Source organism: Fusarium coffeatum (assembly GCF_003316985.1).
Source record: "Fusarium coffeatum strain FIESC_28 chromosome Unknown BRIP53273_contig_207, whole genome shotgun sequence".
NCBI lineage: Eukaryota > Fungi > Ascomycota > Sordariomycetes > Hypocreales > Nectriaceae > Fusarium > Fusarium coffeatum.
In genome coordinates this window covers 1-25,652 of record NW_022158000.1, presented here as the reverse complement: position 1 = coordinate 25,652, position 25,652 = coordinate 1, and the positions used below count along the sequence as shown (strand labels likewise).

At 50.5% G+C, this 25,652-nt stretch overlaps 7 protein-coding genes across 7 annotated transcripts; 4 read left to right on the top strand and 3 right to left on the bottom strand.

Annotated features, from left to right (window-relative positions):
* Nucleotides 1-1,121: 1,121 nt before the first annotated feature.
* FIESC28_08671 (uncharacterized protein) lies at nt 1,122-8,728 on the top strand (the record flags this gene model as incomplete). The annotated part of the gene is made up of 7 exons (XM_031162809.1): nt 1,122-1,243; nt 1,298-1,300; nt 1,349-2,396; nt 2,455-3,633; nt 3,692-3,806; nt 4,511-5,181; nt 5,240-8,728. 7 exons carry the CDS (start codon nt 1,122-1,124, stop codon nt 8,726-8,728), a joined length of 6,627 nt encoding a protein of 2,208 aa, XP_031013133.1.
* A 615-nt stretch (nt 8,729-9,343) lies between these two features.
* Nucleotides 9,344-11,985, bottom strand: FIESC28_08670 (uncharacterized protein; the record flags this gene model as incomplete). The annotated part of the gene is made up of 4 exons (XM_031162808.1): nt 9,344-9,655; nt 9,722-11,362; nt 11,442-11,828; nt 11,887-11,985. 4 exons carry the CDS (start codon nt 11,983-11,985, stop codon nt 9,344-9,346), a joined length of 2,439 nt encoding a protein of 812 aa, XP_031013132.1.
* A 1,894-nt stretch (nt 11,986-13,879) lies between these two features.
* On the top strand, nt 13,880-16,289 carry FIESC28_08669 (uncharacterized protein; the record flags this gene model as incomplete). Its single annotated transcript, XM_031162807.1, has 2 exons — nt 13,880-13,934; nt 13,999-16,289. 2 exons carry the CDS (start codon nt 13,880-13,882, stop codon nt 16,287-16,289), a joined length of 2,346 nt encoding a protein of 781 aa, XP_031013131.1.
* A 707-nt stretch (nt 16,290-16,996) lies between these two features.
* Nucleotides 16,997-17,391, bottom strand: FIESC28_08668 (uncharacterized protein; the record flags this gene model as incomplete). Its single annotated transcript, XM_031162806.1, has 2 exons — nt 16,997-17,062; nt 17,161-17,391. The coding sequence occupies 2 exons, from the start codon at nt 17,389-17,391 to the stop codon at nt 16,997-16,999; spliced, it is 297 nt and encodes a 98-aa protein (XP_031013130.1).
* Nucleotides 17,392-19,534: 2,143 nt separating this feature from the next.
* FIESC28_08667 (uncharacterized protein) lies at nt 19,535-22,408 on the top strand (the record flags this gene model as incomplete). Its single annotated transcript, XM_031162805.1, has 4 exons — nt 19,535-21,545; nt 21,595-21,865; nt 21,917-22,026; nt 22,074-22,408. 4 exons carry the CDS (start codon nt 19,535-19,537, stop codon nt 22,406-22,408), a joined length of 2,727 nt encoding a protein of 908 aa, XP_031013129.1.
* Nucleotides 22,409-22,877: 469 nt separating this feature from the next.
* FIESC28_08666 (uncharacterized protein) lies at nt 22,878-23,647 on the top strand (the record flags this gene model as incomplete). The annotated part of the gene is made up of 2 exons (XM_031162804.1): nt 22,878-23,092; nt 23,146-23,647. The coding sequence occupies 2 exons, from the start codon at nt 22,878-22,880 to the stop codon at nt 23,645-23,647; spliced, it is 717 nt and encodes a 238-aa protein (XP_031013128.1).
* A 347-nt stretch (nt 23,648-23,994) lies between these two features.
* FIESC28_08665 (uncharacterized protein) lies at nt 23,995-25,179 on the bottom strand (the record flags this gene model as incomplete). Its single annotated transcript, XM_031162803.1, has 2 exons — nt 23,995-24,257; nt 24,321-25,179. 2 exons carry the CDS (start codon nt 25,177-25,179, stop codon nt 23,995-23,997), a joined length of 1,122 nt encoding a protein of 373 aa, XP_031013127.1.
* Between the last annotated feature and the right edge of the window lie 473 nt (nt 25,180-25,652).

Here is a 25,652-nt window from a genome sequence, read left to right as displayed (position 1 = left end):
CATTTTCTTTCCACCTTGCTCAGCAAAGAGATCTTCTCTTTCTTCTCTACCTACCTACATAGGTAATAGAATCAAAAGCCAAGCAAAGCATTCGGAAACTCCGACCCCTCCTTCATTGCGGATGCTGCACTGTATTATATTTCGTTTCATTGCATTGCGTCTTATTAACTGACATCCTGTTCTTGTGGTTGGACACAGACGCCGTCCGTCATCCTCTTTATCTTTCCGCTTGCTTTGCTGACTGAGCTGAGCTGACCCCCAAAACATTCCGCCATTCTGTTCTACCTATCCCTACCTTACTTCTCTCTACCTTATGCCTTCTGCCTTATTGTAGGTAGCTCTTCGCTTCCCTACCATCCCACCCTAGCTATTCTTTTTTTCGCCTCCCGCTCTATTCCCCCACCGAGCCGCGCTCTTCTCGCTACCTCTCGCATCCATACCATACCTCCATACAGCGAGCTCAGTCGTTCACTATCAGAAAAAAAGAGCCGGCTGTACCGTATCGCAACATCAGAGCTCACCTAGCCTATGAACTCTGGCACGGAATATCGCCATCCGATCTAAGCTGTCTGTTACTATATTGTACTGTACTACGCTGGAAAAGAAGGCTGTTTCATACCGTGCAATTTCATCACACGGTATCCGTATCCGTATCTGTACCTACACTACTCTTTACCTTACCTCTACTCTGTGACTCCTAAGGCAGCGCGGACTTGTCGGACTTGACTCGACCCACGCCACCTCCAGGTTCCTACAGTAGGGACTCAATTGAGGCGAAACCCTTCCCATTGCATTGGACTGCGCTGTCTGTCCGACCATCGACATTGGCTCGTCTCGGTCTTCAACTGAATCCTGGGGCCGCAAGTCCCGGTCCGGTCCGGTCAGAGGGAGTCTCCCCTTGATCATCTGGTCGCCGTAGTTGCGGCAGTGTTCTATTACTCAGTCACCCATACTGGCCAAGGATCTCTTGTGCCGCCAACCGCTCAGGCCTCGCTCAATATATTGATGCTGGTGCTCCCCTCAGGCTGACCAAGTCTTGTCTCAACTCTTGTACTTCAGCCTGAAGTCGGATTCCACATCTCATCTGTCGAGACACATCCTCTCGCCTTCCCATATTCACAATGACCCCAACTCCTCCTTCGACGAACTCCTCGCAAGGAGCACGCTCTCCCGAGGAGCAGTTTCGCGTTGTGAGGAAAAGGAATCGCGTTCCCCTCAGCTGTTATCCTTGTAGGACGCGCAAGTATGTGTACCCCTTTATGTCCATGCTGATGTTCTTTACTAACCGTGCTGGTAGATTGTGAGCTTAAACCCTCCCCGAGAGACTCTTCACACTAACATAAACTAGAAAATGTGACAGAAGTCATCCTTGTAGTAACTGTACGAAGCGCGAGGGCATGGGTACAGGCTCATGCTCTTACGCTACGCCAGTCACCCGCAAGAAGAATCAAAGTCAAGGAGACTCAAGTCCTGATGACATGCAGAATCGTATTGACCGTTTAGAAGGCCTAGTTCTATCCCTTATGCACGGAGGTGCTAACGTAGATGCTGCATCCGCCGCAGCCGCCGGAGCAGCAGCACAATCCACCACAGACAGTGGATCTTCCGCCAAAGTCGATAGGGGAGACGAAAATGCAATGACATATGACGAAGACGAGAACAGCGATGAGGAGGACGGACTTGCCACTTCTTTGGGTTTCCTTAAAGTCGATACAGACAAGGGCAAGTCATTATATGTCGGTCAGGAACATTGGCACACCCTCCTTGCCGATATCTCCGAGGTTAAGAATTATTTTACCTCCCACAAAAAGGAACTGGAATCGAGTTATGAGCGAGTCAAGTCATCAAAACCCCAGGCTGCGCGGGAAGGGCCCACATTGTTACTGGGAGCGACGCCTGCATCCGAAATCGAGATAAGAGCAGAACTGCCTCCCAAATCAGCTGTCTTGACACTCTGCAGTCGATACTTTAACTCTATGGATAACGCCGTCAACATTATTCATGGACCAACCTTCCAACAGCAGTTAAAGGACCACTGGCAAGATCCCAACAAGACGCCCATCATGTGGCTTGGCATGCTCTACTCTATTCTTTGCCTGGCAATGTTGAGCTATCACAAGGTAGGTGATGAACCTCCCGAGTGGAGAGGTCGAACTTTGGAATTGGCAAACGAGTATCGGTTACGAACGGTGCAATGCCTTATCAAGTCGGATTACACAAAACCCAACGAGTACACGGTTGAGACCATGATTCTGTACGTATTTGGAGAATATTCGTCCAGATGGGACGCCGACCTGGGCTTGTGGTTGATCGTATCCTTAATTGTCCGGATCGCATTCCGAATGGGTTATCACCGGGACGCCAAGTGGTTCCCTACGATTACCCCTTTCCAAGCTGTAAGTCTCGCCCAACTCTACATATGTATGTAACGAGAGCATCGATTGACCGTTTTAGGAAATGAGACGGCGAACTTGGGCTCTTGTGCGAATGTCGGATGTCATCTTCTCCCACCAAGTGTCTTTGCCCAGCATGATTTATGAACATGACTGTGATACTCAACTGCCCAACAACATCTTTGACGACGAGTTTCACCCTGGCATCAAAGAGCTGCCACCATCTCGTCCGTCCACAGTAGCCACTCCAATCGCATATATGATTGCCAAGTCGAGACTGTGTAACGAGCTTGGAAATATCCTTCAGGCTACGGGTCAAGTGGGCAAGCATGTGCCCTACGATGAGGTTATTCGTTTCGATGCTAAGTTGCGGCAAATAATGCAAGAGCTGCCTCCGCATCTAAAGTTGACAACACTGGAAGGGTCGCATGACCCAGTGACATTAATTATCGCCAGGTTCAACGTCGATATCCTTTACCAAAAGATCCTCTGTTTACTGCACCGGAAATATCTTCCTCGAGCAAGACAAAGCGCGAGATACGCTCATTCTCGAAGAGCTGCAATCGAGGCGTCGCTGACAGCGCTCGACCACCTAGCGGTTCTCTACCGAGAGTCACAGTCTAATGGAAGGTTACGTTCAGTAGGCTGGTTTGTGAAATCCATTGCCACCAAGGACTTCACGCTGCCTGCCATGCTGGTTATCCTCGATCTGCACTTCGACAACATTGCGGCACAGTCTTCAGTCCCGCAAGACGACGAGGGTGCTTCGACATGGAACGACGATCAGCGATCAAAGATGATTGGCAGCCTGGAAACTGCGAGGAAGATTTGGAATACCCTCGCTGATACATCCATGGAAGCGTTTAAAGCGGCTAAGGTCATTGATATCATGCTGGAAAAGATCAAAGACCCCACCTCAAGTAATGCGGATATGCCAGGCGTGCCATCACCCATGCCCGGCTTGATGTCTGGTCTTGGAACTGATATCACACCACCTATGGCCCCTGGGTTTATTTCTCCTGATAGCTTACCTGAGTTCAACGCGACAGCCAACCCCTTCTCGACACCCAATCCAGCGGCATTTATGGGTATGGACTTTGGCATGCCTGGCCCTGAGGGTCTCGACTTTCAGACAGATGGCTTCGCAGGAGCTGGTCCAGCTTCCCCGTTCTCCTCCATGTTCGGCAACCTCGGAGCTAGTAATGATGCAGGGATGGATATGGCTGCCAACTTTGACTGGGTAAGTTGTGATGTTCATGAGGATCGATAACTATAAACATATTCTAACATTGGGGTAGAATGCCTTCGAGAATTATACACAAATGGCCAATTGGGGTGCAGACCAAAGCTTCCAGATATATGGATCGGGGGGAGATCAGTCGTCGCCTGGGCAGACCTCATCAATGGGCGGGCGTAGTGGAAGCACTTCACAAGGACAAGGAATGGGGCAAGGAGGAGGGAATGGAAGAGATGCCAGTATGCAATGATGATTAAGATAGGGGTTAACATCTCGTGAAACAATATGATGTGCGAAACAACCACCAAATGTAATATCAAACAACTCTACTTAATTATACGATGAGATATGTACCTGGTATAATGATTTTTATCAACGCTTAGTAAAATGATTGGATGTCTGCCTACTGCTAGTAATACAGGTAGCGAGGCCTGGCATGATGCCGATAAAAAGTGGACCCACTCCGAGTCCTTTATCGATAACCCAACTTTTAAATCATGACCCATTCATTCATTCATTCTATCATCACCATTCTTCATCTATTCTCCAAACCCAAGATCAAGCCGCGAATTCACTTCGTGTTGCTTGATTCACGATCAGGTACCGGTTTGTATATAAGAAGAGCTCTGTATATGAGCGTTTGATTCTTACTGCTTTTCGTTGTACTATAACGCAGAATTTCTACGTTACTCCCTACGCGCAGACAAGTGTTTACTCCCCTGCCCCCAGGCTTGATGGGTCTCAAGCCAATCTTCTCTCGTGTTTCTGAACCTTCCCTTATCATACATATTCTTGCTATCCTATAGCGCGTTTTCATAACCGATGTCTTTCTCAGGAGATCGAGGGACGATCTTCCCTGGCTTAACTCTGAACCAAGCAGCCTCGACAACCAGTGATTTACAAAAGGGCGATGTGCAGATGGTTGATGAATCCGATTATGAGCCCTCAGAAGCCTCCAGCTATGATCCAGCTGCATCTTTACTCGACGATATCTTGCAGCCTTCCAAGAAACGGCGCCAGTCGCTGCATTTGACGAGTGCCCAGCAATTCAAGAAAGTGAGGCTTGAGGAAGCTGGAACTGGTCTTGTCAACTCCAACAAGTCCCAGAAGCTGGTGGACCGATCCAGACAGCTTCCGGGAGAGATATGGCAACATATCTTCACTCTTGTATCACCCAGGGACCTGGGTCGTTTGTTGATTGTCAACAAACTTTTCCATGTTTTTCTTAGCCCTTCTGTCACTAGACCTGCCCAGCGACAAAGTAGTGTTCCATCTTCCCTTCCAACCTTGAAGCCGGATGCCATCTGGCAAGCTTCAAGGAGGCTTCACTGGCCCCGCATGCCTGCTCCTCTGAAAGGAAAGCCGGAAGTTCAGATGTGGCGTCTTGTTTGCTCTACATCTTGCCAGTTCTGTGGTAGTAAGGGCCAGACGTATCCTCAGTCTTCAAACACCGAAGCATGGCGTAGTGGCCCTGGTCCAAGTGACGTTTGTCCCATCTTTCCGTTTTGCGTCTTCACTTGCGGTAGCTGTCTGAAGAAGAATGGTGTCAGGGTAGGTGTCTGGGTTCCTTTGTCCAAATTTCTAGATGTCAGACTGACGTGCGCTACAGGAGATCGATCTCTTATTGTCTTCGACGTTCCCTGCTTTTCTGCTTCCGGCTCTACCTCCCGTTCTTGTGGATGCAGATATGCATGCCATACCTCCCCGTGCCATGCAGACAGGAGCAGTTCCTCCAAACACCCAGGTAACCAAGCTATTCTGGGCGGAGCATGTTGAACAAGTCAAGGCAGAGTTTGAAAGTGTCAAGGCATTAGGTTCTGCCGCCGCCGAAGAGTGGATTAAGGGTTTGGAAATTCGCGGCAAGCAGATCTTAGTTGACGCCTCTCGTTGGGAGAAATGGGCAGCCGCAGGTGGAATTGCCCAGTTGCGGGTGTCAACTGCTGCAGCCAAGGCCGACGTTTCAACCCCTGCTGAGTCGTTCTCTTCTATTCCTCCTCCTAACAAACTCTCGTCGGGTGTCAAGCAACAGCTTGATCAGCAACAACCACAAACATACAACAAGAATGAGCAATACGGGCCTACATTTAATCTGGAAGCAACTTCTCAACAACCACATGTCCCAACGCAGCAGAAGCGGACAAGGGAAGAAGCAGCTCAACTCAAAGCCCAAAGGCGAGCTGACATAGAACGCCGAGCCATGCTCCTTGACCCTCCACTTACTGCAGACGTTTTAGCCCACATCCCATCCTTTCAAGCAGCGCTCCAGCTTATTACACCTCTTGACGACAGTGCTTGGGAACTATTGAAACCTCGCCTTCTCGCTCAGAGAGAGGATGCTGAACAGCGAGTAAAGCAAACCAGCGTCAAGACCCAGGTCTTACGAGAGAAGCTTGGCAAGAAAGAGTCTGAGAAAAAGTCTACTAGAGAGCCAAGGGAAGTCACTGACGAAGAGTGGGATGAAACACAAGGTCCTGTCCGAGCTCGCATAGCAGAATACGCAGACGAGGTCATAGAAGTGTGGAATAATGGCGCTAAGATCAAGAAAAAGACCTGCCCTCAATTCGCTGCAGAAGTTCTCCTATATGTTCGCAAACGATTCTATGCCGAAGTTGCAAAGGACACAGCCGCATTGATTGCAGCAGGAAAGGAACCCATAGCCGAGCCTCCAGAGGGACCCTGGACCCAAAGATTAACTCTGGAAAACATGAAATGGGTTTTTGACATAAAGGTCAAACCTCATACCGAGCCGTTGCGTAAAGAATTGTTTCTTTGCAATGGCTGCAATGGTGGAACTGGGGCTCTTAAGTTTTTCGGCTTCGAAGGCGTGCTTCAGCATTATGCAGCCAAACACACAACTGCTCTCAGCCTGGGCAATGTTGTGGTGCATTGGAGAGCAGAATGGCCGGAGGTACCACCATTCTGTCCTGACCCTCGAATGAAGGAGAAGGTTTACCATGAGAAGGGCTCATCTAAAATGCAACAATCTAAGGACGCTCCGTTTCAACAAGCCCATCCTAACCCCCAACAGAGTGCGCCAACAGGGTATCTGCCTCCTGCTTATGGTGTAGAACCACCTCCTTTACCGCATTATAACTCTGGACCCCATATGCCGATGACTCTCATGGCCCCGTATGGCCAAGCCGGAGCCCATACATACGGTCCACCATTTTCGACTCAGACCTATCCTGAATCGACGGGGTATGGCTCTTATACTCCTCTGTATCCCTCTGGAATGCCCTACAGCTCCCAAAACCATTCGAACGACTACGATTACGCGACATCCGCTCCCCCACCTCTTGAGCAGTTTGATCACGGGCCATATTCTAATCACAACAACACAAAGCACGTCGCAGCACCTGGTATTCCTCAGCAAACCCAGCATGAAACACTTATCAGGTTTACTCAGTCAGCATGGGCGAAGGTCGGATCCAATAAAAGGGTACCGCCTCCAGTCAGGGCCATCGCTGTTATCCATGATGCCGCTAAACGTTTCGAAGAAACACATCATGAGCCTCTTCGGCTGCAGATGTTTCTTGATGCTATCGAGAAGAGTAGAAAGCTACATATGGTCCGGTCACTCAACGGAGTTGCATGCAGAGCTTGCGACAGCGAGATCTTCCACCTTCCCAAGCTAGCCAGACATTTTCAGGCAGTGCACGTAGCACTTCCCAAAGGTCAGGGGCAAATACCTATGAACTGGCTAATAGACATGATCAAACTGCCGGAGCAAGAGCGCTTGGCAGGGTTAGCAGACATACTGCGAGAGGATTCCACGGCATACTCCCTAGTAGAAGAGGCTATCCCTTGGGCATTCGAACAGGCTTTTATCGACAAGTTTGCTTCTAAGCCTCCGAAAACGAAGGCTAAAGAAAGTCTCTCTACCCAAGAAACGAAGCAGCTTCCTGCCCCAGATCCTTACGTGATAAGCAGTCAATCTGTGGAAGAGCGTTCAGGGACCGGCATTGAGCAGCACAAAACAACAACACATCTGGGCCATGATGTCCCCACGATCCAGTCCCATTCAGCAATGATCCCAATCGCTGCGTCCTTGAACTCTCGGTTGCAAGATGAGTCTGATCAAGATGTAGCGCATCTTCGCCCAGCCAGTGAAGTTTACGGCCGTAAAACGCGCCAAGTTCCACCAGTCCAACACATACCTGACGACCCCGCAGAAATGGATGCTTCGAGGTCTGACGAGTATTCGCCTTCAGATTTTGAAAGAATTCACGAGCCAGCTAGGGGAAGCGACAAAACTGAGCAGGATTTCGCGGCTCGTCGTCCTTCCCACCCTGCAAAGCCTCGACATTGGCGCGACGAACAGTCTTCTGATTACCGATATTTACGTGAGAAGCGGTATTCAGGCGTGGAGCTCGCCAGACAGCGTGACAGGAGTGCTTCCGTAGGAAACCGGCCACGTGAGCACCACCATACAGCAACCACGTCCGTTAATGCAGTGTCCAGTTACGTCGAAGCTGGGGAGTCTTTAGGCGTTCAAAAGCACGAAGTAGTAGAGGAGGAGGAAGTCGTATATGTGGACGAGTCTGGGCGTGAGATTGGTCGCGGCCGCAGAGCTCGGAACACCCTTCCCCGTGAGCCTAGATATGTTATTCCTGGCGAGCAGAGGTTTGGCGAATATGACCAACCTCTGCCTTTCTGGCACAGTGATCACTACCCAGTCCAATACCGGGAACGAAGTCCCCGTTCGCGATTCGCACAACCAGGATACTATCAGGAGCCAGAGCCACCTATTGCTGCTCGAGGAACTTACTATGACCGTCCTAGCACCCGTCCTCCCACAGAATACCCCACAGAGACGTTCGAGTTAGTAGAGGTTCGTCATCCAGATGGTGACTACTTTGTTAGACGCCCTATCCGACGGGACGACAGGCCTTCTTACGCTTACGGAACCCGGCCACCGTTCAGAGAGCAAAGCGCTTATCCTACCCAGCGGGTTATTGAAGGTCCGTTGGGTTATACTGTTGATTCTCGAGGAAACCCTCCCGGTCCTCCGCCGGTGTCAAGGCCCGCATATGATGGTTATGATTGGCGATATCCTTCATCTACTGGCAAAGAACCACAGGCGTATTTCCGAGGGTAATAGTGATGGTAGGATGCTTTGCAATTTTGCGAAAGAGCATAGAGGTTGCAACGATTGATTATTTATAGATTGGCCTACTGGATGAAAATTATCAAGTAGTAATACATTGTGTATATTCTGTTAGACGACGAGCCGAGTTTGATTTGCTTTTTTACATACATCCATCGATACATACGTACAAGCCCTCCTCTTGTATCTATTCTCGTGAGAGCTATCCATCATCAGAAACAAAGCTGAGTATGGCCACAATTCCAATGCCGGTTGGTGATGTACAAGATAAGAGAAAAACGATGAAAATGAGAAGACCAAAATTACAACACTCTTGTCTTTCTTCTCTCTCTTGTTCTCTTTCTCTCTTCCTCCTGCCCATTTGGTGAGCAGTCAATATTGATTCAAGAGCCTGAGCCCCTTGATCAAAAGCGATCGACATTGACCGGTGTCTCCACGTTATGTTTCGCCTGTCTTCGAGTCTATCCATCGATTCATTCATCCGTCCATGCATGACTGACTGTTATTGATTGGTCTTGCTTTTCTTCATTATTGTCGGGTTCAACTCGACGCAGTCACACAGTGGTGTGACCTGTACCATAAACCGAAAGGAAATCAGTGCTGATTCTACAGCACCTCGCCAATGATCTTGGCAGCCTCTCGGTAAGTCTGGAGCAGGCGCTCGCACTTCTCACGCTCTTTCTTGACGCCATCGTCCTCGTAGAGCAGCTCCTCAAAGAGAGTTTCCTTGTAGAGTTCGCTGACAAGACGGTTCTGGACGACGTCCTTACAGTGGTTGACGAGAAGATGCATGACAGCCTTGGGGACTTGATCGGCGATGGACTCGCGGACAATGTTGAAGTAAGAAGAGATGAGAGCTCGGATGAGTTCTGTCTCCATAGCCTCGCGTTCCGTCATGGCCGGCTCCGCGGACTCACCCTGGTGGTAGGGGTTAGTTTGGTGTGAAAAGAGTAGGCCAGGCACCTGTAGATCCTCGGAACTTACCATTTGGGAGGCTAAACCGTAGTTCTTCCCTGTCCTGTCGTACAAGTCGTCCTCGGGTGCCATTGTCGTCGCTGTTGAGGGCCGGTTAAATTCTCTCTCCCGGCGCACAATAGGGAAACTGGTTTCAGAGTTCTGGCTGATATGTCGTCCGTTAGGAAGCGCGCCAGGGCTAGGTAGGGGAGCGCCGATAGTCTGGCCGTCCTTGCCGAAAAAGTAGTTGAGGAAAGAATCACGAGCACCGCCAAGCCCCTGTTGGTTAAGTCGAGCGGGTGAGGCTGATCGAAGACCGTTGAGGTGTGTTGCGTTCATATGAGCAGCAAGGCTGGAGGTTCCGTTCTCACGGACTGAGGAGGCAGGCGATATGCTACGGTGAGGCTGCTTTGTGGCCTTGGTCCTTCCTGATTTGGTCTTTTCAGGCTTCTCTGGTCCATTGACACCATCCTCGCCCTCGGGACCATCACCCTCAACCTCGAGCTCCTGAAGACGCCTCTTTTCACGACGCTCCCGTTCCTCCTGGATCAGCCTTTTCCGCTCCCGCTCCTGCTTAGCGCTGACTACGTTGCTCATGGCGGCGGCGGCGCCAAGGAAGTTAGGGTGGTTAGTATTGATGTAGGCGCGCTGGATAGAGATGAGAGATTCGACATATGACGAAGCAGGGCCAAGTCGCTCGCGGAGCAAGTCTGACACAGTCTCGATAAGTTTAGCTTGGAGCCGAGGGTATCGTGAGAGCTCGGTAGAACCACAAGTATGGCAAATTTTGATAAGCTCTTCGTAGACAAGCTCAACACAACGTTGGCTAGGAATTTCGAGAAGCTTGATCTGAGGCTTAACAAGAAGATCGAAAGCCATCTCGGGAACAAAAAGACTTGGTCGAGGACCAGTCGAATTTCGGATTGCTGTCCGGATGTCAAGGGCGGACAGGTTGGAGGTAGGGTCAATCGTATCAAGAGAGCTACCAAACACAGAGTTGAAGATATAGTAGATACGAGCACCACCACAAAGCTCTTTGGTAGAAATCTCGGTCGAAGTACCGTCGATAGAAGAGATAAAAGAGTTTGCGAAGCGTGTCATCTGCTGGAGGATAAGAGAGCCGCGGTGCTCTTTTCCGCTAAAGTGCATGTCACCGTAGCTAGCCAACTCCTGCTGCGTCTGGCCCATAAGGGTGTTGAGCCGAGCCTTGATGTCAGGCAAACGCTCACGGATGTGGCCCATGAGAGTGGTGTTAAGGGTCTTGGCCAGGTAGTGAGTGCCGCATCGTGTGGAGATGTTACGGTAGGCAGGGTGGTGCTTGAAAAAGTCGGTCTCGGCCTGAAGAGCATCCTCCATAGGCTTGTTTCCTTGGATATCCTGCTGCGATCGGTTGACCACGCCGATGAAACCAAGCTTCAGAGGATAAACACGGCCGGAGAGAATGTCCAGTGCGTTGGTGCCATGGTCCATGAGATCAACCTTGGTCAGAACACCAATGGTTCTTCGGCCAAGAGGGTCGACATGACGGGCGAGCTTGAGGGCCTCGGAGTTGACGATGTCGACGTTGGCGGGAGAGACCGCAAGGATGATACTGTTGGGCTTGGCGATGTATTCGGAAATGAGGTTTCGAGTCTGCTTCTCGATATCTGTGGGTTGATCGCCAATAGGAACCTGCGTTATAGAACAATCAGTACGAATGATCAAAGACAAGAGGGAAGGCCATCAAGATCGCCAACACAAGGATGCTCACCTTGGTTAGACCAGGAAGATCCACTAGGGTCAAGTTAAGGACGTGAGGAGAATAGATCTTGAGGTTGATGGGTTGTCGGTTAATACCCTTGTTGTTACCGGCAACTCGGGATGTCTCATTCTCAATCTCGCGCTTAACGTCGCCAAAGTCGTTGAATCTCCGGTTGGGGATATGGTGGAACTCTGCCCACTCGGAACGGCGAGCAGCGCCAGGGGATCGATAAGGATCGGCTGAAGGGTCGGGAGCGTTTTCATCGTCGTCAACGTTGATGAGCTGGAGAATCAGAGGACGACGAGTGCAGATACCGGCTCCGCGCGGTAGAAAGTCTCGACCGACGATGTTTTCAAGTACGGAAGATTTGCCCGCGGACTGGGAACCGACAACAACCTAAATATGCGGTCAGTCAAGGCCAGAACGATCAATTCGCCTAGCAAAAAACGCATACAATCTGAGGGAGGTCCAAAGAGTCACTGCCGATGGTGTTGAACACCAAATCCTGCAGCTTGTTGACCGTGGTGAGCAAATCCTCGCCGAGAGCAGCCATGGTGGTTGGGAGGCCGAATTTGTGACGGGCGGTCGAAGCGAGCGAGCGAGATGGAGAGATGCCAAAAACAACAGGACAGGACAGAACAGACAGTCAAAGATCAGGGTCTATTCAGGAGTCCGTCACGAAACCCAGGACAAGGACAAGGAGACGGAGGAAGTTTTGAATAATGCGCGCGTCGTCGCTAAAATTCAAAAATCCGACGTCAGTTCCGACAGTTCATGCGGTTCGGTCTAGGTCTGGGATTGACTTGGATGGACTGGTTCTGGTTCAGGCTCAGACTCAAACTCAGGCAGGCTTGGGTTGGTCTGAGGTGGCTTTGCTTTGCTCTGCTTCTACGCGGGCAGGGGAAAGACGCTAATAGACATGGATGGGGCCCGTCCGTGCTGCAGAACGGATTGGATGGCTCGAGCTGGATGGTTTAGAGGAGATTCACGTGTACTTGCATAATGCCTTTGTGGAAGCTCTTTCTAGGCATTATGATGCCTGGTTCTAGGCGATCTTTAGTGCACTGACCACTGAAATCCCTCACAATTGGCTAGCGATCTCGGGGAAAGGCCGTGCCACGTCACTAGCCACACCTTAAAAAACATGTTGTTATCCATTAGAGGTTGCTCTATCGGGGTTCGCCACAAGTCGCCTGACTTTTCGAACAAGATGAAATGAATGAGGTTGATTGTAAGGATCAATCAAGAGACCAGCGCGATACAAAAACATGAGTACTTTTGGTAGTCCCGGTCCGTTGCCAACGACCAAGCCCACGCCGTGAGTCATTCATTGCATGTCGTTGTTAAGAGAACCTGACTGAAATATGTTTCTGTGATCTATCAGACCGCAGCGTGGAAGCTTTCCTCTTGATCATGATGGTGAGCAACGCAACTCAGAAGAAATAGCTGTGCACTCAACAATTAATCAATTGCAGGCGAGTGCAAGACTGTCATGACAAAATACCTTTCATGTATGAAAAAGGTGCGAGGCATGAATGACGAAGAATGTCGCGACCTAGCAAAAGCATATCTTTCATGCAGAATGGATAGGTGAGCCTCAATCAACTCCCAAGTCACTTTCAAGTCATGACGCAAATCTCTCGGTATTGGACGGAGCAAAACGGGCTAATAACAACGGGTATTTTAGAAACCTGATGGCCAGGGACGATTTCAAGAACCTTGGCTTTGCCCAATCTCCACCGCCCTCAACTGAAAAGGCGGCGCCAGAAGCTGAAAAGGGTGTCAAGGAATGATGCAGATAGGTATGGAGAGTGTGACTCTCTCTATTCAATCTTTACATGTGTTAATAAGTGAAACAACGACTATGGTGCCAACACCTTGCTTCTTATTACTAAGTAGGTGTTTCAGCAAATGAGAGCAATACACATCAAAGCTCCCCGCTGGAAAACTGTACCTACGTGCCTACTACTGTATGTATGTACTGGGTTAGTAGGCAGTAGCTACTACCTATCATGGATGAGAACCTGGCAGATGGCGGTGGAAAATTCTGTACAATAAATAACGGCTACCAATTCAAAGACCCCTTGTAACAAACTACAACAACCGCACCTGAAAGAAAGCATTGGGTCAATGAGATCATCAGTTATCATCTTGGTCTCTCATTCTTAGACAAAAGCCTTTTGTTGCTGCTGGTGATGCTCTGACGCAACCCAACCACCATTCAACTTCCGTTGCCTGGTCAACCCCAGCCAGCTCGATTCGCGACCAGCCGTTAAAAGTATCACGCTCGTATCGATCTGTTATCGCTCTCTATACCTTGTCAAATACCTCCCTCCCTGCTATCTATCCTCCCTTTTCAATCTTTTTACTCTGCCGGACAGCATATTCTTTTCGACATTCATTAGTTTTCTATTCATATCCTCCCTCGCGGAAGCGCAACGGCAAAGATGCCAACCTCGGCGGCGGCGAACGAGCCTTCGTACATGACGGATGATCAATTCGGTATGGTATCGTAAATGGGAACAAGAACAATCATTCTTGACTAATACTGTCCTCTACTGAACAGCTACCTACCTTGCGGGCTTACGCTCAAACCGAGTTGCGAGACCTGGAGGTGCACGACCTCAACCCGCCGGCGCACGACCAGTACCAAGCCGTTCGAGCTTGCATCGCCATAGTACGGGCCGATTTACGCCTGACTTTGCTACTCCTCCAGAAAGCGCCCCCCACACACTTGATCGCAAGGAATCAATGAGCCCCAGCATCGCTGGGGCTAGTGTCGCCTCACGATTATCTACAATCAGCAGGAAAACCCCCGACTATTATTCAGCATCACCAGTGAACCCTTTGAGCCCCTCAGATGTAGTTCCTTCAGGCACTTACATGGAGCGAGGTCAGAGATGGATGGAGAAAGAGGAGGCAAGTTCGTTGCGCGACGCTATGGAAGAGATGGACATCAGAAAGGGTTCTAAATCGCCTGTTCAAGAGACGCCAGACGATGATACTCGTCTATACAATGCTGCTCTCGACGAAGCTGCAGAACTTGTCTGGCAACATCAGCACGGCACACCGCCTCCTCGTCCTGATGGGCCCTATCGCTATAAGCCACACCTCAGAAAGAATAGCTACGCCCATGCTCGTACTGCTAGTATTGGCCCATGCGAGGGCAACTTGTCAGAAGGAGAGGGCGAGGTTGAGCGCAACGTGCGTGATAGCCGTTCCGACCTAGAACAGCGACAACCTGTCGAGCGGTCAACTAGCAAAAACAAAACATATGGCAGCATTGGCCGTCGAACGCCTGACCAACGTCGTCACAGTCTGAAGAGGAACATTAGCGGAGAGGTCGGTCGACCCTTCTCTGAGGATCAGATCTGGGAAGAACCTGAAGCCACGACCTCCACGGACATGGGCATCTCCGGTCGTACGTCCCCAGAGAAACTCGGCAACCGAGCTCAGACCTCGACGAACCGCGTCCGGTTCGAGGCATCCCAGGAGGCCGCAAAGCCAAAGCCCATGGAGCGAGTTGAAATATACCGCAACCCTCCGACGCGGTCGCGCAACCCATTATACACCAGCAACCGCTCGAGCGAGGGCTCCGTCCCTGTTGACGACAAGGTGGAGAGGAAGAATGGTATGGAAGTCCGAAGCCAGGACATCCGTGCAGCAACAAGCATGCGGTTGAAAGATCGCAGCTCCAATCTACCGGAACCCACCGCCGTCAGTGACAGTCCGGGACGGCCCATTGTAAGCTTCGACGCCAACTGGCATCCCCCGGACGAGTCCACTGATACCACCCCAGATCGGTCGCTCCCGGCAGCCCCAAGCAGATCCTCCTCGTCGTTCAACCAGCCCGAGAAACCCATGGCGGTACCTAGTATCGTTGTGGCGGAGGAAAGTACGTCGATGCCCCGGGCGTCGAAAGGAGCGCAAGTCCCGTCGATTTGCGTAGATGAGACGGACAAGGGTCCTCGAGGCTCGGTGCCTTCGATCAACGTCCCGAGCATCGCTATAGATGAGCCTTCCAGCAACGACGGGGGCATCCCTGCCATCGTAACGCCTAGCGACGAACCAACCACCCGCGCCCGCCCACTCCCTGACCCAAGGACTGCCAAAGGAGGTCCTCGAACTGCCCAGAAGCCTCGTGGACACTGGTCCCCAGCTCCCGGCAGCACCAGGCGAGCTGTGACGATCTGTCACGAATGCGGTTTCCCTATCGATGGACGGTTCGTGGCTCTCGCGGGAGGTAACGAACGATTCCATCCGCAATGCTTCAGCTGCTATACCTGTGGTACTAATCTACAGGCGATGGAAATCAGCCATGAGCCCGACCATCTCCGTCAAGAACGACTCGATCGCATCAAACGCCGCGCGGCCGGCGAGGTTCTTGATGAGGAACCAGGAAAGACCATGGCTGAAGACGGAGACGAACGCCTACGATTCTTTTGCCATCTTGACTGGCATGAGCTGTTCGCTCCGCGCTGTAAGCACTGCCAAACCCCTATTCTTGGTGAGCATATTGTCGCCCTCGGTGCTCATTGGCACTACGGACATTTTTTCTGTGCTGAGTGCGGTGATCCGTTTGAACACGGTATGACACATATCGAGAAGGATGGCTACGCGTGGTGCATCAATTGCCAGACGAAGCGCACCGAGCGGCGAGCACCGAAATGCAGAAAGTGTCGTATAGCTGTCATTGGACAGTACATTCAAGCCTTGGGCGGAGAATGGCATGAGCACTGCTTCCGGTGCGCTGAGTGTCAGGGCAGTTTTGATGATGGCCAAATCTTCACCAAGCATGTGCCTGAGGGCACCATCGTACTCTGCACTGGCTGCCGAGCAATGGAACTCAAAGCGTAATGATGATCATGATTGTGAATTTTGGCGTGCGTGTTTTGATATTTACCGAACATTGTTTCTTTTTCGGTAGTGTGCTTTTAATGAACTTCGTTTTCCGCTTCTCTGTTTTGCAGGCATGTCTTGTTTTGCTGTTTGTATCGTCCGTCTGCATAATGTTGGTTCCTGTGGTTTTACGGGCGAAAAGGAGTGTTGAGCGAGGGGAGACCTGGTCATATAAAGTGTATGCTTTGGCAAGTGATACTGGATGGGATGGAAGCCCAGGCGCGTATAGTGAGTGACTTTTATTAGAATGGCAAATACACGGTTCGGTTCGGTCTGTTTCATATCAATCTTTGCTTTTTTCCTCTTCGTGTGACATTGTGTTAACGACTCGACATAAAAAACAAGCATAGCAGATCAGTCCCTGGTGTATGCACATACATCCATGTCCCGGCAGATCCAAGCCACCGCGTCTTATTAAAAACACACATGCGTGAAGGAATCTACCACTTCAATCCCTATGGGAGCAATGAAATCGTAAGCTAGTCAGGTTATATTATCTCAGTCGTGGGTAAGTCATCGACTTCTGGCTTCAGTCTCGCTATCATCAGAGGTACGTAAAGCCAATAGATTCAACCAGTGACGATCGAAATCCAGTTCAAGACCAGGTTGCTTGGTCAATTCGCCTCTCCGCGATGCCCCTCTCGTGATACCTCCGGTCTCCTCCCCTACAGCAAATATCCTCCAACCTGCTCCTGGTGAACTTCGAGGGTGTCGCCGTCTTGCATCTCGAGCTAGAAACAGTAATCAGTCAGCACATCCAAACTCTTCCATTTAACCCACGCCGTCGGTTTACACCAGGCAGGCGCGTGGTTAAGGAGGTAATACGAACCGCATCCGGTGTGTCCGTGGGCTGAACTCGCGTGCCATCGAAGAGGAATCGCACGGAGCTGGTGGCCTTGCCCTGGCGTTCGCAGAAGGCGCCCATCAGTTTCTCGAGCTTGGTGGTGCGCTTGATCTTGAAGAAGACCTCGTTGTTGTTGTCTGTCACCTTGATGTTAAGGTGTTCCGAGTTCGCAGGGGCCTGCTCGCCAGGTGTGCCGTTTGCGTTGTCGTCGGACATTGTTATGGATTTGTTCGTAGTTTATTTTTGAAGGTTCTCTAATATTCGAATAATGTCAGCGGTGGCGCGGAATGAAGCAGAAGATTAATGGCGTGGCAAGACGTCAGAGAAAAGACAGTGGTGTACCTTTGCACGATGGTGGTTGAAAGTGGTAAGTGAGGTCAGGCAAGTGGGGGTGGTGATCTGAATGCCTGTCAAAGGTTCGAGGCTCCGAGGGTAGATACGAAAAATGTTCCGTGGGTGGGAATGGAAGAAAAAGTGTAAAGGCAGAAACAGAGATGGAAGGGTTTGTTGGTGGGAGTGAAAAGACTATCAGAAAGCGTGATGCGCCTCGACAAGGTGAATGCAGCCCACCCAGGCTGCCTGGGCGACTGTCCAGCTTAAGGTTATACCTGCCTATGGATGTATCATTCGTCGCACTCTTCCAGCAGAAACCCTCACACCAGCCTCCTCACGCGTACTGCTGTCACTCCAGCAGCTGTAGGGGCCTCCAGCTGGCGAGGTGGGGAGCAGCAACTCTAACGGCACTGTCATTGTTCTGTCACTGGAAAGCAGTGGAAGTTCCTGCCAGTGATTAGGCTCTTACTTACCCTATATCAATATCGAACACAATGTTCCCATGTGCCTATCTCTGATTAACAGTCCATGACAGGTAATTGGAAGGGATCTCTTTAGTTATATGACATAATAAGTTGGTTTTTGTTATTTCATTAAGACATGTATAATGATGGTGATCACAAAGGACTTGACTTTCACTGCTGGTTTGTTGCTTAGCTATGTTGCCAGGATGGGCACTCAACGGGCAGACTTGGAACACTCATGACATCAGTCCTCGCTAGCAATTAGCACACTACTCTTCCAGGATCGTTTATTTTGCTGTCAGAACCTATTATGTTTCAGATTCTATCATATCCTGTTACGCATATAAGATACCACAGACCGATTGCCCAATAAAGCCGACCATTGGATATATTCCCACTGGAACAACATCAACTGCCAACTGGCTATTACATTTTGACACTTGGTACTGTGAAACGAACACACCAATGGTACGCCTCTCCCAATTCAACCTCGTTGTTGCCTTCAGCAATCGCTAATGAGCTTGAATTAAGGCGCCAAAGGACGACGTCGAGGCCAAGCCAGCTTGTCACCCACGAGCAGTAAGTTTTACAAAATTGCACAGCAGCTTGAACTAACTCGTTTCCGTGCCAGTGCGCCATTCAGAGTATGATCTCCAGTTAAGAGAAAACTCAGTATGACCATATATCTAACTGAATTGCTGCCAGATTGTCTCACGAGTAATGGATATAACGAGGCCAAGTGCCAGACTGCAATCAAGCAGCTCTACGAATGCTGCGAAGCCTTTTACGCCCGCTACGGTGAAGAAGCATCTACCGTGAGCTGTCCGAAGCCCAATCTGCTAAAGCTAAAGATGAAGCAACTCCGGGAGGAAGGAAAATGATATGTAACGCTCGTCTTATGGTGTGTCCGCCGGTTTGGGTAACGCTGGCAACTGAGATGAAAAGCGCCGAATTTCTTCTAGGCGATCCTTGAGCACGCAAGAGGCCTCATGGACCTGAACAAGCATTGAGTGCTTGTTCCGAGACTCTAATAGGAATGCCGATGACATTATGATAGAGAAGAAGAGAAATGGAAATCAAATTTGCTGCTGAGTGGAGACGTACTTGAGGAATGACAGTGTGTAGTGTGAGATAAGATACTTACACACTGTACAATACGCGCGCGCCCACTCGCGGCTGTTTTAGCGCACTCAATGGCTGCCCTGGCAGTAGAAGAGATACGTACCTGCCGAAAAGTGAGCTCTGGCGCGCCAGTGAAGTAGCAACCAAAACAACCTAGCAGCAATTCTTTAGTTTTGTCTTGGAGCATCAACTTGCGCGAGCTTCCACAACAACCATCGCGAGGCCGCTACATTTTTTACTTTGGCAACTACATCACACGCGCGACTCCAGTACCGGCACCCTCTCAGGGTATGCATGCGATCTTGACCGATCAACACATTTGACCCGACGGCCAAATCCGCCGAGCAGGGTCGATTGCCCAAGCCGCTCGTTCTCCTTACGTCTACAAACACGCATATTCGACTTAATACCCCCACGACGATAGAATATAATCCTTCGATATGGCGCTCATAGAGCCAGAGAATTTCCTGTCTTACGAGGCGGGCCCCGAGGTTGAAGAGTTCGCCAACGCGCTTGACGACTGCCTCTCTCCTCAACTTTCCATCGAAGAGCGACAGGAACGAATTCTCGACCTCCCACGAAAGTACTACGAGAATGCTCTTCGACGTCTAGCCCAGGTGCGACCGCGCATGATGCGTGACGGACAAGATGATGTAGACATGGATACGGATGAGGTCGATCCTGCTAATAGCAACCCTGCATCAGCAGAGCTCATCAAACGCCTCGAAAAGGAAGCACAAACATGGGATTTACTACGCCGACTTCTTCCATTGAGGTATTCGAGCTCCGAAGCCTCCCAAGAAGCTTTGGGCACGAAACACAGCTCTCAGGACTCAGAAGACCTGCTTGGAAACTTTCTTGCGAGCGACCCATCGGCGCGCGAACGACAAGCCGTTATACAATGGCTTCAGAACAATGCTGCTTCTGGCCCGGATATTGACGAACTTGCGCGCGAGCTCCAACAGAATGCCGATCGGGGCGACATCATCGCCCATGGTTGGCTTCACACCCGCTCACAAATCAAGCTTCGCAAGAGCGTTACGGCTTGGCCACATCTTCTCGATCGTCAAGCACCAGGTGTTGCAACCTCGTTCACCAACTCTGATGGCTCACCTCTGGTGACACAGTTAGACCCGGATGCCGTGACTCGCCAAGGACGAAAGCTTGAGCCCCAGGACGAGTATTTCGAGAGGGCTATCTGGCTAGGCTGCTTCGAGCACCTCCGCCGAGGGTCTAGCCTGGAGACTATTCGCGAATGGTGCCAGGAGCGAACAGAGATGTGGCGAGCTATTTCCACATCTGCCGTACTTATCTCGACCGACGACACCCAAGCGTTTTCTAACACCAACCCGGCATCGCTTGCTCTATGGAGGCGAATGTGCTTCAGTTTGTCTCGATCCGGTGGCTGCGATGATTATGAACGTGCAGTGTATGGCGTTCTCTCCGGAGACATTTCAACTGTCGAGAAAATTGCACTAACATGGGACGATTTTCTCTTTGCCAATTACAATGCTCTAGTGCGCACGCAACTGGATAATTACATCCTCGGACAATGCCCACCCGATGTGGCTTCCAACCTAACACAATCCTTTCCCTCCTTCGACGCTGTCCAGTTCCACGGTGATCCAGAGACGGTTGACAAGCGTCTCATTCGGGCCTTGGAGTCTAATCCCCAAATTCGGGCTGAAGCCAACGAGCCTAACAAGGCTTTGCAGGCGTCACTGGTTTCCAAAGACATTGGAAGGCATCTTTATGAGCAGGGCGTAATCATATCCTCGAACGCGAATCAGAGCGAATCAATGCTGTTTAGGTGGGAGCCCGAAAACGTTGAGCTGAACAAAGAGAGATTTTTCCAGTCTACCCAACACTACGGATTGCGAATCGTTGCACACATCTACCTTCTCATCAACTTACTCGATAAGCTCCACTCCAATGATGATTCACTCGCCCCTGCCTCTTCCGATTCGGGGGTAAGGCGTGCTCAGCAGAACCTTCTCGCTGGCTATGCCAATTACCTGCGTCTTGCCCAACTCCAGGAGTTAATACCGCTTTACTGCTCAGTCCTAGAGCCTCCTCGGTCATATGAGGTGCTGAGCTACAACCTTATCCCGGAGAGTGATAATCAGCAACGTTTGTTGCAGCTCAAACTTATCAAGAAGGCTGGCATTGATGTGCTTCAATTCGTCAAAACCCAAGCGTGGTTGATGTATGATGACTTGGGCCCAGCGCAGCAAGGATGCCCGGCCAAGGGATCTTTCAGCATCATTGCTGCTGGTCCACCTACAGCACGACTGGGTCGACCTGTACGAGCAGACTTCTTCGGTGATGATGAGAGGTTTATCGACACAGCGCACGAAAACCTTATCCGATCATTAGAATGGCTCCTACTTGTGCAAGAAACATGGCCAAGTGTCTTCACGATGGGAACTAAAATCTACAAGTTCTTTTTGCGTGAGTTCCTCCCTTTATAGAATCGACTCGGGCACTAACGATTTGGTAGAAAACATGCACCTCAACGCTGCTCGCCAGTTGATGAAACGTGTGCCTTTTGCGGATGTTTTGCAGGCAGCCACAGAAGATAGTGGTGATGAGACGGATATGTACGAAGACGCTCCTGAATTCTGGGCGAAGCAGCTTGAACGGAGAGGAATTCGTGACGTGACAGCACAGCAAGCACTCTCAGATGCCCGCAAATTCCGTGAACTCGAGTATTTAGTACGAGCCCTCGATAGCCTCGAGACAGTTGCATCGTTGGCTGAGCTTACAAATGAGTACGTCTTATACGCAAAGATGCGTATGATCATGTTGCTAACAGGTCGCAGGGAGCAAAAGAAGAAGGCTGGGTTCTGGCCTGCTATAGGGGAGGAGGTCAAGAACACCAAGGAGAACATGCAACCTTTGCTTAAGAACTGGCTCTTGGTGGGCATTGAGGGTACGTCAATACACACTTCAAAAACTCCGCCTAAACTAACAATCAAGCAGAAGGTGATCAAGAATTACAAGACCTTCGTCAGGCTTATCTCCCCGAGACAGTCCTGGCATATATCGGTACGCTGCACTTCGCAGGCACCGGCTTGTCCCGGGACAACCTTTTGGAATGCATGGAGCTCGCCTCTATCATTGCAGAGCGTGACTCCGATCTTTCGACAGCGTTTGTGGAAGCTGGGCGAATGAAGGAGCTAGTAGAGGTATTCGCGGCGTGCAGTAAGGCGTTGGCTATCAGCACTACTGGTGAGAGAAGAACGACTGGCAGCAGCAGCAAGAAGGTACGGGAGTTGGGTTGGTCTCGAGACCTATGGTCTGTCAAGCCATAAGGAGAGGTTTCATCTTTCTCTTCCATAATTGATCGTTCGTCAGCTTATTGACGACCGATCGCTTCATCTGTTGGGCGTTGTATACTGAAAGTATCTCTTTGAAAGGCGGACAGGGACATGAATTGTAAAACATTTGGGGCGAGGAGTGTCCGTAAAATATGAGCAGGATGGCATTAACTTAATGAAGAAATTACCTATCTATTCCGTTACCCAATCATGTCCTGATACAAATCGATGTGGTTTAACTTTAGTGTTGCTGATATCAAACTGGCTCAAAGCCACGTCACGGACCATGCACGACACGGATCCATGTCAAGCCACCCAAGTAGGAGCTTCCCCCACATTCTACCTCCATCTTCAACCTCCAACAAACCTCAACGAAGCAGCAACGTCATCAAGAATTCTTTCCATATTACAGCTGTACCCGAAGACTATATATCACACGCACCAAATAACCGCGACAACACCAATGGCGAGCTTCGCATCAGAGCTGCAAGGCGCAACACCTCCTGTTCCGCCTCCCAAACCTGGTAGCCATGAGACGAGTCGCATTGCGACACCAACCTCAGCCGGCGTCCCTCCACCATCCGAAGGCCGCATCCCATCTAATAATGTGAATCCTGCGCCGACATCCATACCCGACCCAGGCGATCAATGGCTTCCTCGAATATTGCAGGATAAGTCGTACGTCATGACTGAATAAACTTGAGGGCCCTTGCGCTGACTGATTTCATCAGAAAACAAGACTTAGCTGAGCTGCTCGCGAATCCAGATCTACTCAATGCTCTGACACACTCCCCCGAGTCTATTCACCCATCTCTACAAGCCTCGCATCAGGCTCTATCAGCCGCGCTTAACGAGAACATTGAGCTCGCAAGCCAACTTACAGATATGGAAGCACGGTTATCGCACCAGCGCGCATCGACACAGGCGCAGCTTCTCTCAACACATACACTCGAACGACAATGGCGGCAGAAGCAGTCTGATATGGACCACGCGTTGGCGCCGTTCTCGCCCTCGGCGCTGTACCAGCAATTAGGACAAGGTGTGCAGGAGCAGGCATTAGTATGTGAGGCTATGGAAGAGAGCTTTCTTGAGGGTGAGGGAGAGGGTGTAGCAGCGACGGAAAGAGAGGTTACAGATTGGGTGCGTAGATACCGGGAGGCCAAGGTGCAGTTTTACCTAAGGCAGGAGAGGAAGCAGAGATGGGATGAAGGTCGTGTGGGAGGATGGAGATGAGAAATCTGGACTTTGATATGAAGCGAGTACTTGATGTTAACAGCACAATTACTGAGTTTGCCCTGTGTTGTATTTATTCAAGACCAACCTCAATAAGTTATGAAGATGTGTTGACATGTCATAGGCACTCTGTATAACCAGCTCACTACGACTCGTCGATAAACAATTACTTCACAGTTCTGCATCTGTTACTATTAAACAATAGCTTCATCATGTGCTGCCAAGCACCATATCGGCACTGCAATCAACGCTTCTACAACATGGGTATCTTCTGATGTGTTCCTAAATCGTCCAAGATTTCCCATCTGCCTATCGAATCCAAACATAACAAAGGTATATACCTGATATTACAAAGCACTGAAAGGACTCTTCTTCATATCTGGACTACGAGGGCTCATGGGCAAAGCAAATAGACCGTCGTCGTCATCGTGCCCCATAGATCTGGCAGGCGCCGAAGCAGCAGTGATGATATCGCCATGTAGTGCAGCGTTGAGTGAGATGGGGCCTGCAGGTGCATTGGTGGACATGGCTTCATGGGAAGATACAGCAATATCACGGCCTTGGGGTTGAAATGGATGAGACTGGCTTATAGGACTCATGAAGGTGTTGGCTACATTGCGCAATGTTAGTTCAGTTGATGTAATAAAAATGGAATAAAAGGACATATGTGTACCTGTTGTGCTGGGCGTTAGATCTGCAGGTGATGTAGCCAGCTTGAGACCCTTGAGTTTATCTCCTAAACGGCCCGTTGTTGAACGGGTGGCTGCCGGATGAGGGTGTGAATCAGCAGGTAACTGAGGTGGATTGATGAATGTTTCGAGAATCCATCTCCTCTCTTCGAGTGCGATTTCAACCCCTACACCCTCGGCATTGTTGCGTAACTCATCTGCGATCTCACGATCTATTGCTGCCAGCCGTTGCCGGGCCCACAATGTGTGCAGAACTCCTCGATTTCCTGGATCAGCGGCAAGGCCGGGGGGAAAGATAGCCGGTAATGGCTTAAGGTTCAAGCTGGGCGCGCCGGGCGGGGTGATGGTGATGGTAGAAGGAACAGTGGCATTGGCTGGAAGCAGAAAGAAGACCCGGCGGCGACGTCGTCGAGTTGAGGACTCAGGGGAAGTTCCCGCGTCCGGAGCAGGTTCAAGATCGGGTGCAGGAAGATTAGTAGACTTGCCGGGCCATGACACTTGCCAGGAGGCGTTGTCGACGGTGTCTATGTTTTCCTCCGGAGCAGAGTCCGAAGCCGGCCCCGTTGCGGAGACCTTATCGGTAGCCGGAGCAGAGTTCACACCGGAGGAGTTGGTGGAAGGATCGGCAGATGCAGCGGGGCCTGGAACGGCATCGGGATACCATTCCACCATAAGAACCTTTGTACCAGCATCACTGAACTCAAAGCGGGCCAAGTGCTGAACCTCCACAGTAGGAACGATAGGGACTTCCCCGGCAGATGACGATGAGTCTTGCGTTGGTGCTGATTCTGATGCAGATAGAGTTGCAGGCCGAGAAGAGCCCGAAGACGGGGCCGTCGTCATGGTTTAGGGCGATTCGTGGTTATCTGGCGTCCGGGATGGTGATTTTCTGGGGGGTCACACGGCAGAGAAGAAAACAACAGCTCCAGAATAATCGTAAGTGGGATCGTAACGGTGGTTCCGTATCCAAGCGGTACTGTACAATGAAGTGCGTGCTGCAAAGAAGGAGTAGGGTAGGGTATGCACTGTAAGGTAACAGTATGAATGGGTATGGAGATGAGTATGGGGATTGGGGGATGGAGATGGCGGAGACGCGATGGTCAAAGTCTGGGCACTTTTGATATTAGCCCGAAAGCTTTGTTTTGACTTCGCACTTGGTCTCCTTGTTGCTCCTTCTCTCTCCCTGCGTTGTGATGACCCAGAGAGAAAGGCAGGTAGTCTTTTGGTCGCCCCTTCTCTCTTTCTCTCCTGTGTTTCTCCTTCTCCTTCTCCTTCTCAGGCTCCTGCGTTTTTGCGTTTTTTTTTTTTTTTTTTTT